This window comes from Numida meleagris, chromosome 18 (genome assembly GCF_002078875.1).
Source record: "Numida meleagris isolate 19003 breed g44 Domestic line chromosome 18, NumMel1.0, whole genome shotgun sequence".
Classification (NCBI taxonomy): domain Eukaryota; kingdom Metazoa; phylum Chordata; class Aves; order Galliformes; family Numididae; genus Numida; species Numida meleagris.
Window position 1 is genome coordinate 4985066 of NC_034426.1, and position 13516 is coordinate 4998581.

Sequence of the window (13516 nt, forward strand, 5' to 3'; positions counted from 1 at the left end):
TCCTTGGTTCTTCAGGTGTGTTTTAACTCCCCTCTGACAAAATGACGGAGTAGCTGGAAACTGCTGTTTATTTGCCTGGATTTGGGGGGACAGGGATGGTGGGGAGCAGGGAGGATGGGAGCTTTGGGAGGAAGGGTTGGGTACATGGGTTGAGTTTACAATTGCACTGAGCTGTTGAGAACAAGCAGGAACTGAAATGTGTGCTTTCCATATATGTGGAGATTAAACTTTGCATATGTTTTGTTGGACTGAATGAAAAGCTAGCGTTCTTTTCTGAAACTGCAAGTCCTGTGTTTATTGTAGCTATCTCTGCCCTCGTTTATAATGCATTAACGATGTCAAATCTGGATCTGTATTCTGATGTGGCAGCTGTTGGGATGTCATCCTGTCTTGGAATGGGGAGGAGAATGGTTTTTAAAAAAACTATCTAGGGGGCAAGAAGTTGAAACTGATTTCAAACACTGGTAGTGGGCTTCAGTACGCTGTTCAGGTTACATTTGAGCAAGTGTCTTTCTAATATTGATAGACTTCTATATTCTGGGTTTTTAGTTAATGAGAAAGTCTGTAAACCTCACACAAGTGTAACCACGAGGAATGCCGACAGCATGTTTTTTCTTTTCCCCCTAGAAGTTCAAGTAAAAATGTCTTGAAGTCTGCAGTAAACATGTATGTGCTTATTCTGCACGTGGCAATGGGAAGTGTTGTTGGTCTCTAATGTGTCACATCCAAAGGAAAGAGAATTTGGCCACCACACAACACGAGCAAGTTCTTTCTTGAGGTACAAGCAGAAGACCAGTTGCAGAAGAAGTAGGCATAGCAACAGGTTCACACAGTATCAATGAATTGGAATAACAAAACTAGGTAATCGTCCCAAAATTCAGTGGGCAGCTTCCACTGGTGTTCTGCCTTGGGTGATGCTGCTGTTGGGACAACCCTGCGAGCTTGCAGTAAGAAGTTGGCAGGTTCTGGGCTCTTCTGTGAGTGCTGGCACTACTTATTATAGCCTAAAGTCTGGTGTTGAGAGTCCTCTCAGACTGGTGTGTGGCCTAAAAGGGAAGTTAGTACTCTAGACAGTAATGTAGTATGCTATGTGCACATTAATGTACACATAATCCTACCCTAGAATGCTTCAGGCCACTACCAAAAAGGCTTAGTTTGAATTTGCCCTCTAGAATACTATTCCTGTAGAGCATAATGAAAACTTAGTATGAAGGAAGCTCTTCCATGCTGCAAGGTAAAGCTGCATCTAATTGTGGCAGTTCTGGTACTGTGATTAAATAGCTCTAAGCAAGGTTCAGCTGATGTAATACCTACCTATCCAACATATTCCACCTCGCTGCTGTGGTATGAATTCCATACTGTACTGGAGTATGTTGGGTATCCTCATAGAACTAGTGGTTCGCACGCTTCCCAAATTGCTGTTAACTCTCAGAATTTCTCAGCCAGCCCCATGTGTTCTGTCCAGTTTTAAACAAGAGAAGTTATGTCGTCGGTAATCCCATGGATGACGTGCTGTGAGCTGAGTGGTAGCAGTTAGGGAAGTATAACTGGAAAACCTCACTTGCATTTGAGGGAAGTGATGCTCATTTAGACTAGCTTGGACTTCTGAAGTCTTCTGCATTGATTTCTATTGTAATTTTTTTTAATTATGTTTTTTGGGTTTGTTTTTTTTTGTTTTGTTTTGTTTTTGCTATAAACAGATACCTCAGTCAGGATGCCTACCTTAGCTCCTTGAAACTGAATATTCGTTTTACTACCTGGAAACAGGAAGCCTACAGACATGGCTGAGCATAGTAAAGCTATTGTTTCTGATCTACTTTGTGTCACAGTAACTACTTTAGGTGGACTAGAAATCGCATTAGACTTGCAAGACTTGTCAGGCACAAATACTATTTAAACAGAAATTTAATTAAAAAGTTCAGCATAATACCCAGCTGTTAATGCCTTTTCATTTCATTATAGAAAGAGGATATGTGATTTTATTATAGGAGGAAGACAGCTTGATTCATTTGCAATCTTCCAGTATCTCTCTCTCAGAACAAACGCGGCTGACTTGGGCTGTCGTTGGCGGGTAAATATTCCTTTCCTGTTCCCCAGAACACGCGTGGTCCCTGTAGAGAAGTTATAAAATAAAGCAATTACATACAAAATGCTTTTCTATCCCCCTATTATGAATTGTTTCAACGTATGTTCTAAATCAGGTTCAGCGGGAGAGACCTATGCACTTAGTTCTACACGTCAGATACAGCAGGGAGCGTGGCAAGTGTAACTTGTGTGATCTTGGCCAGAACAACTGATAGAACAGAGCAATATAGCTGCAATTCATGGCATTTACAACTGGAAGTCAATGATAGTTCAGGTATGTCCATTAACTTCATCAGTATTACTTTTACAGCAGATGTTACTTCTGCCCTTAATGCCACCTTGTCACTTGATGATGAAAATGTCAATTACTAATTGTTTGGCTGTTCTATCCCTTAGTGGTGTCCACATCCTTTTTGCCTATTTTAGACTTGATAGGAGACTACAATTAGTGACTGCAACGTGTAGAGAGTCTGGAACTGCATATTTGTATGTAAATTTGCTTAAGTTTTTTCTTTTGTCCTGTTTGAACCTGTTTTTCCTTTGCTGACTGCTTCTCTGTGACCACTTAGCTTTTGAATACCTATGTTGGTGCTCTACAGATTATTTTAGATGGTGTTTATCTGCCTGATACTAACACTGACAGCTCACCACCCTAACTTGCTGTAGGTGGCATATGCCTAATTGGTTCCTTACCAGGTCTCCTTCTGAGTTACAACAGTTTATTTTGTGTGACTGCACTGTAGTGCCCCATACTTCATAAATGCACTTACCTTCTATTAATAGTGGGTTAAGTGTCATAGTAGACTGTTGTCAACCATTGTGATATCTGGCCCTCCATTGCTAAACATCTCCACCAAGTTAATAATACATTTATTTGTGGTGCTGCATTATTAAGTGCAGTTGCAGATGAAATATGAAGCAAGCAAGATGCTTCCCTAAAAGCTAGCTGAAGCTCTGACTTGAAGAAGGCCAAGAAAGAGATGTAAGCTGTCTCTGCTTAGAAGCTTCCCTTGTGTTCTGCCCTCCTGCACTGCCCCGTGTTCTGGCTAGCATCTTGGCAGGTGGAACAGCTGGGAGCTCAAGCTGGAGAAAGAGAATGCATTAAGTCCAGAAGGACCTTCCCTCCTGGCTCTAGTCACACTGGATTTTGTCACAGAAACCAGCTGTGTTCAGTCTCCAAAAGCAGAGGGTCCCTTTGTCCTACCCTACAACACAGTATTCTTTCTGTGTGTCGTAAACCATTTTATACCTGCAGGGAGAACGGAGAGTTGTTTAGAATGTAAATATAAGCTTACCTTGATTAGTCATGAAATCAGCAAAGTTCCAGATGAGTTCCCCAATCACATACTCTTTCCTCTTTTTGTCAAAAACAGAGTGGTACTCTTTCAGCATAGCTTTCTGATACTCCTCGCTGAACATAACAGGTGGATCCTACAGCCAGGAAAAAGAGGTGGCTTTGAATGGAGGTGACAGTTAATCTCAGCAAAGGCTCCATACCTTAATTTCCCATTTATCGGAGGCCTGCTTCCTGAAGACAAGTTTTACAATTGTTTGATCTTTTCATTGCCACTGCATTAACAATGGCTGCTTACTGGAGATTAGCAACTACAGAAATTGCAAGAGGAAACAAAATGTCATGCCAAGTTTACCTCGGGGAAAGTATGTGGTTTTGCTTTGTTAAGGGTGCTTTATTGTGAAAGGCACAGGGGCACATCCCTTTTTATGTGGGATGCCATTGTGACATGGATGTCCACTCTCCAATGCTGCATCTTCCAATTAGGCATTTTCTGCGAATGCCAAAGTACAGATTCTGATTTAAATCTCCTTTGAGAGGTTTAAATGCTGTCGGTTTAAGTTGACAATTAGCTATAGCTTGATTGCCAGAGTGACTAATTATAAAGGGAAGCACGCTGTAGTTTAGGACCCAAACACAAAGTGTTATTATTTATGTTTTACACATGGAGTGCAGCTATACCAGCAGTCAGAGCTGTTGGAAACTGCATACCTAGGGGAAAATTAGGAAGAGAGGGCTTCAGCATAGGTAACACTTACATTGTGAAGTCCAGGAATCGAGTCAGCTCCATATTCACTCTGGATAATGGGTTTCTGGTAGGTTTTATACCAGTTCTCAAACTGTGCTGTAAGTTGCAGTGGAATCACTTCCAGATGGCCTGGGTCGTGATACCAGGAGAAGTAGCTATTTACACAGATTACATCCACATAAGGAGCCTACAAAAAACCAAGGTGGGAGCATTTTGTCACAGAGCTCAACGTATGCAAACACTGATAAACTAAATCCTCTTGTTGGTTCATTTCGTGGAATTCAGCCTTTTCTCCTATCGTTCCAGTCCGCCCAACACAACATGTTTCCCATGAAGGAAATTTAAGAAAAGTTAAATTTTACAAGGTAATGGTGTATGAATTTGGCATTTCCTTACAGTCTTAAGCCACAGTAAAAATGTTAGACAAGATTAACCTATTTTATCCTTAGATTTGTTAGAAGTTTCAGTGTTTCCAAGATGTCTCTGGCTTGCTGGTACATTCAGACATACTTATGGAGTATTGGAATATGATGGTCAAGTTAGTAGTCAATTATTTTGACTAGCAACTAAATTTGTGCATCAATGGTGCAATACTAAGAATAAGCATTCTGCAAGTTATATGCCATTTCTACCACACAGACAGTATGCTAAAAGGGCACAAAGCCTACTAAAGATGAAGTGATGTTGTATGTAACTTGTTCAATGTTCTCTTAACATGTTTTGTAATAAAAAAAGTTCTAATATCACAGCAGTGCGTGAGATCTATTCTTCGGTTTTGTTTTCTTTGTGTCTCCTCAAGCTGGTCAGAATATGCCAGCAGGGTTGGGAAGAGTCTGTGTGTGCAGCCTGATACAACAGCGATATCCAAGAGCAAATACTTGCTCGTTACCTTTGAAACTAAGGTCACTGGGTTTTTTTTCCTGCAGGGGGGGAGTTACAGAAGGCCATTCCTGCTAACTGTAGGACAGTTTCAAAGAAATACAGAGTATAACTTCCAGCAAGGACAGGTGGTAGTATCATGTACATGCTAACCTACAAACTCACCTTCTTGGAGTGCTTATTGTACAGTAGTGACACAAACTAGTACCAAGTATTAAAAGGGACATGGGAACTCCCACTGAGATCTTTTCTTTGTGTAACAGATGCTTGATTTGTGTTCTGGCCTGCTTAAGGCACAGACAGCCATGGGGAATACCTTTTGGCTAATTACACAGCTACAAGCCTTGAGTTATGAACTTGGGCTGGAAGCACTTTTAGACTATTCAACGTTAACAGACATCTGCTAAAGACCTACTAGAGCAGTTTAAAGAAGGAATTTAAGACATAGTTTCCTTCTTTAGATTTCCATAAAGGCTGTTAGAGGTTTTAAGGGGCTTAAGCTTTAGTTTAATTGCAAATGGAAAGCCTGAGCATTAATAGACAAGATAACTGGGACAGCAAAGCATCACAATGTTAACAGAATCCAGGGGGCTGATTCTACATACTCCACTTAATACCAAGAACTGTTCTCTTGCAGGTTTTTTAGCTGGCCAACTACTATGGTATAAAGTGCTTTGTGCCGGAAACTAAAATGTAAGTTTTCTTCTGTCTCTTCATAAATATCTTTAGTAAATTTGACAAAAGAAAGGGCTGTAAAGGAACTAAGAAATGTAATGTGTAAATTATAAAAAAGATAGAAATTAAAGTAAACTTACACCATGATCAACAGCATAATTAGTATCAGACACAAACGTTACAGGTCTGGAGGGATCCAGAGCTTTAGTGTGAGCTATCAGTGTCCTGTTTGTAAGCAATAAAACAAGAGTTCATCAACAACATGGAGAAGCAATGTGGCCAGAATAACCTGGCTTTTCCAAGTTCCCTGCCCTTCTGCTCCCTCAGACATCTGAAGCTGCTTTCAGTTTTATAGGCAGATTTTTTTTTTTTTTTTTAAGTAAATACTGCAGGATACTGATTGACTATCTGCTACAACTTTGGGTGTGTTTCTCCAAAAACACTGTGCCTTAACCTTACGCTACAGCAGGCACAGGTTGGCTGCTCTTAAGGAAACCCTAACTGAGGGAAATGAGAGAATGGGAGGGTGAGGTTCTGTGGCTACCTCAGCATTGCAGAAGGGTGGTGAATCATTCTGAGAAATGAAAATTCACAGTTCTCCCTGAATGCACTTACAGCTATCAGTGACAGTCTGCTACCCCCATTGCAGGATTATTCTTGGCCATCCAAAGCTTAAATCTCTTCAAAATAAAACCAAGGGGTCTGTAGGGACACAAAGCAGTGGCTTTGAAGTAGGGCGTCACTAACACCCATAAAACAAATAATTAACACAACTGAAGAACACTGTCTACAGAATTAAAGGCCAAGTATTTTATACCTTTATAGTAATTCTCAGCCTGAGAATTTACCATTCAGCTTTCTTAGGTAACAAGGTAACCTGTTCCCATCAGGTCTGCTTTTGCTCGACCCTGGGCTCAAGAAGAGATGCTCAGACCAAATGGACTCCTGGCAATTTTGCAGAGGTTTACTGATTCAGAAACAACAGGTGAGACGATTACATGTTTCTGAACATTGGTTCAATATATGCAGTAGTTACACTTCTATTTTGCATCTGTGGGCTAGTTCTCTGAGCCATCTCAAAGCATGAAGGTACACCACTTGCCTAGATTCAAGCCTCAGCTCTGTGTACAAGCACTTACTTGAAGTAGTAAGCTGCTGGGGGCAGTTCTGATGCCGGCTCGTTGGCTACTGACCACATCACAACTGAGGGCCTGTTCTTATCCCTGCGGATCAGCTCCTCCATCACAACGAGATGATGCTGCAGAGATTTGTTCCCAAAGCTCTCTCTTAAAAGGAAACAAGACTAGGTGAGGATGTGAAATCACAGACAAGTTGCACCAGGGGAGGTTCAGGTTGGATATCAGAACAATTTCTTCTCAGAAGAAGCGGTGATGCAGTGGCACAGGCTGCCCAGGGAGGTGGGGAGTCCCCGTCCATAGAAGTATTCCAGAACCATGGAGCTGTGGCACTGAGGGACGTGGTCAGTGGGCAATATCAGTGGTAGGTGGACAGCTGGACTGGATGATCTTAGAGGTCTTTTCCAATCTTAATGATTCTATGATTCTACATGCAAACGGAATGGATAACTCAAACCTTGTTGGTATGTAAGCACTGATGAGCACTGAAACTGAAAACAGCTTCTCCCGCATTTCCCTAAAGGCTGCTGTGCAGTTCAGGGTCATGGCTTGGGCTCACTAATTGAGCCAGAGCTGATGACACAACAACCATGTGGCAGAACGCCCTCTGGTTGCCCAACCTCAGTGGGCAGACGTGGCACTGGGGGAGGCTTTGAAACAAGACAGGCTGATTTCTAAACAGAGCAAAGTGCCTTCATTATCAGGGTGTCACAAGCCTCGAGGTGGGAGTGGGAAGCTGTGGGAGGGAAAGACACAAGTGGAATGGTTCTTTGTGTTTTGCTTACGGCATCTTAATCCCCACTCCTGGGGACTCGTCGATCACCACGATGCCGTAGGCGTCACACAGGTCCATGATCTCCTCAGCATAGGGGTAGTGGCTGGTGCGGAAGGAGTTTGCCCCCAGCCAGCGCAGCAGGTTGAAGTCCTTCACAATCAGCGCCCAGTCCAGGCCTTTGCCACGAATCTGAGGGGGAGAACAAATCAAACCCTACTGCATTGCAGGGCTGGGCTTCCCCTCACACCTCAGCTGGGCAGCGCTGAGCTTTTCCAGCCTCAGCACACAAGACCAAACTCTGTGCCTTTCTGAGTGCAACCTTACGGACAGTTTAAGGCTGAAGTGTTGGGAGAATCAGCCGCAGTGAGGGGGGGCTGTAACCAAGCTGCCTGCGCTGCCTCTTCTCAGGCGTTCTGCACAAGAGACTGCGAGCAGGGAGGTGAGGGAACGGCACTGAGGTGAGGCGAGCAGGGCGGGAGGAGCGGCTCTGCCTGGCGGGACCGGGCCTCCGCTGGGGCTGAGGGGCCGCCCCGTGGCCGAGCTGTGCCTCGCAGATCCGCGGCTCAAAGCTCAGCGCCCGCCCTGCTTCTAAGGGCGGGGAACCGCTATTTCTGCCTGGAAGCGGCAGCCTGCGCTCAGTCAGGCGCCCGGAGAGGAACGTAACGGCTGTGGCAGCGCGGCGAGGTGCCCCGCACTTACGTCCGCATCCTCGTGCTTGTTGACCCCGTGGAAGTAGAAGGGCTTTCCGTTGATGAGGAACTGCGTGCTGGTGACGTGAACGGTGCGGATGCCAACTGGGAGCGTGTAGACGTCCTCCTGCAGCATGCCGTTGGCCTGCGCCTGCATTTTCACCTGGGTTCCCAAAGGGAAGGTGTGTGTGAGGCGCTGGGGGTGGCAGGGATTCCCTCCTCTCCCTCAGATTGTGCACTGGGCCCATCCGTACCCCAGCCTCCCCCAGGCCATGGGTCACTTCCTGGGGGAAGACACGAGGCCTGGCTGAAAACGAAGCTGGGGAGGCTGGAGGATACAAAATGAGGCCCTCCTGCAGCACGTCCACCCCCAAAAGCTTCAGTTCAGTTTCTCCTCACCTATCCATGCCATCTCATTGCCCCAGGCAATCTCCTTTCCCCTGTGCCTTGATACCTGGCAATGCCTGAAATGTCACCCGCTCACAAGAGACACAAACACCAGCCTCTGGAAGCTCACAGCAGCTCATCTGCCCTTGTTTCTGCATCTCAGTATCACTGCTCACCCTTAGCTTACAGAGTCCTCCAGGCTTTCTATGGACGCTGCACTCTTGCATTACAGAGTGGGAAGAAAGCTCATTGCATGGCAATATATGTGAAAGAGGTGAGCAGCCTGCTTCCCAGAGACTCTACTCTCAGTTATGCAGCATCTCCTCCCTTGTATTGTTTCAGTCCTTCTCCAGGAGGTAGATCAGGCCATAAATGTGAGAGACAAACGTCTGAGAGCACGTGCATGCACTCCAGGTGCACCCTGCTCTTCTCACCACAGACCTTCCCATTCAGAATCCAGAGCTTGATTTGATTGCAGCATAATTAGTAACGCCATTCTAGTGATGTGAACAGGATCCAGGGGAGAGCAAAAATAAGAAAGATGGGCTGTACACAGTTCCTGAATGCTGTTATACAGTGAGAAGAAATGCACGCAGAAAGGAAGAGACGTCACTGTTACCTCTAAGAAGTAGCGATATCCAGGGCTCTCGTGCATCAGATAAGGCCACCACAGGTTTGGATTTGGCACTTTTAACTCTCCAGATGGCCCCTGGCCTGTAGCAACCACTTTTCCCTCTTGATCACGTAAATTCAGAGACAAGGAATAGAGTTCGCTGCCAACTACCGATATCTGATATTGCACCATTGCTGGTTCAAAGGACAACAAAACACAGTCAGAGACTGGCATGAAAGCAAAATACATACATCACATGTGGGAGGGTTTTCACATACAGCAGCATTAAGTAGCAAGGGAAAACAGCAACAATAGAAAGGTACAAATTATAAAAGCATGACCTGCCTGTCTTGAGGTCCAGAAGTTTCCAGGCAGATTTGTGTATCACAGATATCTGTTACTTAGAGCTAATCCTTCTTTAAGTGGCAGAAGGACTGCCCCTGCTGAGGAATTCTACTGCTAGAAACACCTGATTGTCCTCTCACTTTAACAATAGAGTCTTGTGAGTACTTCCTTTTTCTTATGGTTTCTAATTTTATTTTTTTTTATCAGCAACTGCTGAGCTGTGCACTAGACCAGCTAAGGTTAAAAAGAAAGCCATTACAAAGCAAATTCAATTGGACCTTTGCAGGTTATTTTTTCTACTGCCCCTGCCATCTCCATTTGGAGCTGGAGGTAGCTACTGTAATTGCTCTGAACCTACCAACACTCTCTGATGAAGTAGTTGTCACAGTGATATCATCTATGTAGACAGAAGGAGTGGTGTAAAGCACAACCGGGCGATGGATTCCAGCATAATTAAAGAAATCAAACCTGATGTTCTGTACAAAATAGTTCTTGGGATACCTGAGTGAGCGAGACAGGAAAAATGGCTGCATTATGTTTCATTACACAAGAACTGAAGGCAGCATATGGATGCTAGCAACGTGCTGGTAAAGCAGTCTTTATAACAGGACGGATCTGTATTTCAGCAGTGCTACTGATGCTATGCTAAAGGCCTTTACCAGTTAACAAACATCTACTGCACTGAGTGGGTTTGATCCTTCAGGATAGCAGGTACTTGCACTTCCAGCTGAACTCAAGCTTCTCAAGTCTGCCATTGACTCAGCTTGGCAAATCACTTAATCTCAGTTCCCTGTGTATAAAACAGATGCAATAGTTCAGCATAGATTCCTCATCACACTGAAGCTTAAACTTCTCACTGCTTGACTGATGAATTTTGGTAAAAACACAACCCATGCTCTTCTAAGTTGCGCACGGGGTCTTATGAGACAGCAGCTGAACAAATCCCCGTTCTCTCATCCCTGGGTTAACCTCACAGGACAGCGCTTTAGCAGCTCACCTTGTTTTGTCATCCATGTACTGAATTGACCCCGGAGGCAGAGTGTGGGGCGTCAGAGTGTTGTTCAGCGCAACAGTGATGCGGCAGGGAACCCCGGGGCTGCGCTGGACAATCCTGCTTATATCTGCTTCAAAAGGAAGGTGGCCGCCTTCGTGCTCCACAACCTGCACTCCATTCACCCACTGCAACAGAAGGCAGCCGTGAGTCCAAGAGACAGGGCTAAGATTCTGTGGCAAGCATAGCAGCAAGGAGGGGGAAGGAGCACAGCGATGGGCCATTGAGATTTTAGTGCAGCATGACCTTGGAAACCCAAGCACAACCACCCGTGCAACGTACCACGATGGAGTAGTAGTGGGCGCTGCCAAACCGCAGCACCACCCTGGTGCTGAGGTCGTCCTGCAGCCAGCGCTGAGGAAGCAGCACCTCCTTCTCATACCACACCCAGCCGATGTAGTTCTCCAAGCGGGGGTCCTGAGTGATGTCGTTGAAGCTGGCAGGCACTGGCATGTCGAGAACGGGACCGGTCTGGCAAGAATTGAACAGAAAGGGAAGAAGAAAATTATTAAAAAGAAGAAATTCGACTGTTTGGTTATGCAGCCTCTACTGCTGGAGGTATCCCCTTCCACTGACATCTCTGCAAGTGGAAATACTTGGAAGAACCTGCCTACAAACCAGCGTAGTCCGTCCTGTACGAGTCCTGCTTACTACCAAGCGCTGTTCCTACAGGATGATATCTTTTCCCCTCCTGATTTGAAATGCTTTCATGAACAGCTTTGGTACTGCACAGTGGGAAGGGAAGGGGGGGGAAAATGCCCAGGTGGCTGCTCAGCCCGAGCTGTCTCACAAAGCACAGTTTCTCTCGCACAGCTCCCGCAGTTCGGTGCGCAGTGCTGCGGTGTCAGCTCCCTGGTGTGGGTGCTGCGTGCCAGCCCGTGAGCTGCCGTGTGACAGCAGCAGGAGCTGGGGACGTTTCGGGCCAGTGCCCCCATGGAAGCACAGTTTGTACCTCATTACGTGGGCTGAGTGGCCCTTCTCACTCCTTAAAAGCAATTGCCATGGTGGCAATTCACTCGCTCGTTACTGATATGAGGATTATAGGCGGGCGGCGTTGCAATGCATTTAACATCTTGGTAACCGGATGCTATGACACAACTGAGCCATTCGTTTTTAGCACCCGCCACGCTCGTGATGTTGCAGCAGCGCACAGCTGGAGCGCTTCCCCTTTCCATGAGTGGAACCAGGAAGGCCTGGGGACAAGCTCCACGCACGGGGCTGACTTAATGCTCACTTGTATGGTGCTGCAGAGAAACTCACCCCTTAGCAGACATCACAAAACCCTAACAGGGAAACAAGGACTCGGGGTGAAGCGGATTTTGTAGCACCTGGCACCACGAAGCCTTCGGCTGGGATGGCCGCAATGTGCATCTCCTTGAAAGAGATTCTCTGATGTGTGAACAGTGAGCGCATTTCTCAGCCCCCGCTGGGGGCACTGCCTGGGATCCCTCGCCTCTGGCTCTTTCCTGGCACAGCGCTGCCCGCAGCTCTCCCCTCCTCCCAGAATTAGCCCCCAAACTGGTCAGAGGGCTAAAAGGGGAAGGATGCACCTTCCCGCTCAGGACACGCGCAGAGAGGGAACCGGGGATCATTTAACAGCAGATCCAAGTTACACTGTAACCCGGTTTATCTGCACTCAGTCACTTCGGAAGGGGCAGCTGAAGAGCCTGCCGATGGCACGCTGCAGCCTTGCACACAGGAGCAGAGCTCTGAGCAGCGCCGGGATGACCCCAGCAGCACGAGGAGCGGAGGTGCGTTCCGTGCCGCCCCGACGCGAGCCGAGCAGCGCGGGGAGCAGCGCTCCGCAGACTCGGAGCAGAGGGGAAGCGGAACAGCGCGCTGCCCACGGGCAGAGAGCCCCGCAGCAGCCGCTGCCCCGGAGGCGCTGCCCGCCCGTCCAGCCCCGCGCTACCTGCCGGAGCGGCTGCCGGTACCAGCGCTGCGCGAAGCCGGCGTCCCGGCCCGGCGAGAAGTCGGCGCGGAAGCTCCAGATTCCTCCGAGCTCCTTCAGCTCGCGGGAGAGGCTCTCGCGGGGGTACAGCATGCCGCCCGTCACGGCCGCCGCCCGCCCGGCCGCTACCACCAGCACCAGCAGCTGCAGGCGGCACTGCCCGAGCACGCCGCGCGACGACGCCGCCGCCATCTTGGTTGTGGGCAGTGCCCGGCCGGGGGGGCGGGAGCGGGAGGTGGTGCCGTGCGCGGCCGGGGACGGGAAGGCGCGGGGTGGTAGGCGGGCGCCGTGGTATTGCTGCAGTATTGAGATGTTTTATTCATTTATTTGTTGACTTACTTGTTCATTCATTCATTTAACAGATAGTTTGGGGTTTTTTTTTCTTCTTCTTTTCTCCCGTAGTCTATGGTGAAAGCGGGAGGCCCGGCAGCCTTTGGCGAGTGTGAGGCCTGGCAAAGAGCCCAGGGCACCTGGCGGCAGCTCGGCCACGAGCAGGAAAGCGCTCGGTGCGTTAGGAAGTCGCGTTTGGGCTGACCTATGAACCGCGGTAACGTTTTCCTATTCAAAATGCGTCCCTCAGAACATCAGGATGGAAAGTGTTATCAGAGAGGCCAGGAAATGCCGTCTGATGGATTTTAGTTTCACTGGACAATTTTGGGGTGCAGATACCGAACAACCCCTAGACTCTGCTGCCCATAAAAGCACCCCTGCCAGGGAAGAGAGCTCCAGTCCTTCTGCACTGGTGAACTGGATTCCCCAAGCCTCAGAAGGGCCGAGGAAGCCCAGCTCAATCTTGCCCCTTAAAAGCAACACGCAACACAGGAGTTTCAGTGAACTACAATACACCACAGTGTTTATTAACTCGGGATTAGTGTGATAAGCACAACG

The 13516-nt window shown here is 47.3% G+C and overlaps 1 protein-coding gene and 1 long non-coding RNA gene across 2 annotated transcripts; one reads left to right on the forward strand and one right to left on the reverse strand.

The window, feature by feature from the left end:
* GUSB (glucuronidase beta) lies at window positions 51-12849 on the reverse strand. The gene is made up of 13 exons (XM_021415979.1): window positions 12590-12849; window positions 10960-11148; window positions 10624-10805; window positions 9985-10127; window positions 9288-9475; window positions 8292-8444; window positions 7603-7781; window positions 6821-6967; window positions 5822-5906; window positions 4138-4314; window positions 3381-3516; window positions 1974-2111; window positions 51-1523 (listed from the first exon to the last, which is right to left on the reverse strand). Exons 1-13 carry the CDS (start codon window positions 12818-12820, stop codon window positions 1468-1470), a joined length of 2004 nt encoding a protein of 667 aa, XP_021271654.1. The 5' UTR covers window positions 12821-12849; the 3' UTR covers window positions 51-1467.
* LOC110407846 lies at window positions 4312-13510 on the forward strand. Its single transcript, XR_002444054.1, has 3 exons — window positions 4312-5699; window positions 6572-6666; window positions 13031-13510. It is a non-coding gene; the product is annotated as an uncharacterized LOC110407846 (long non-coding RNA).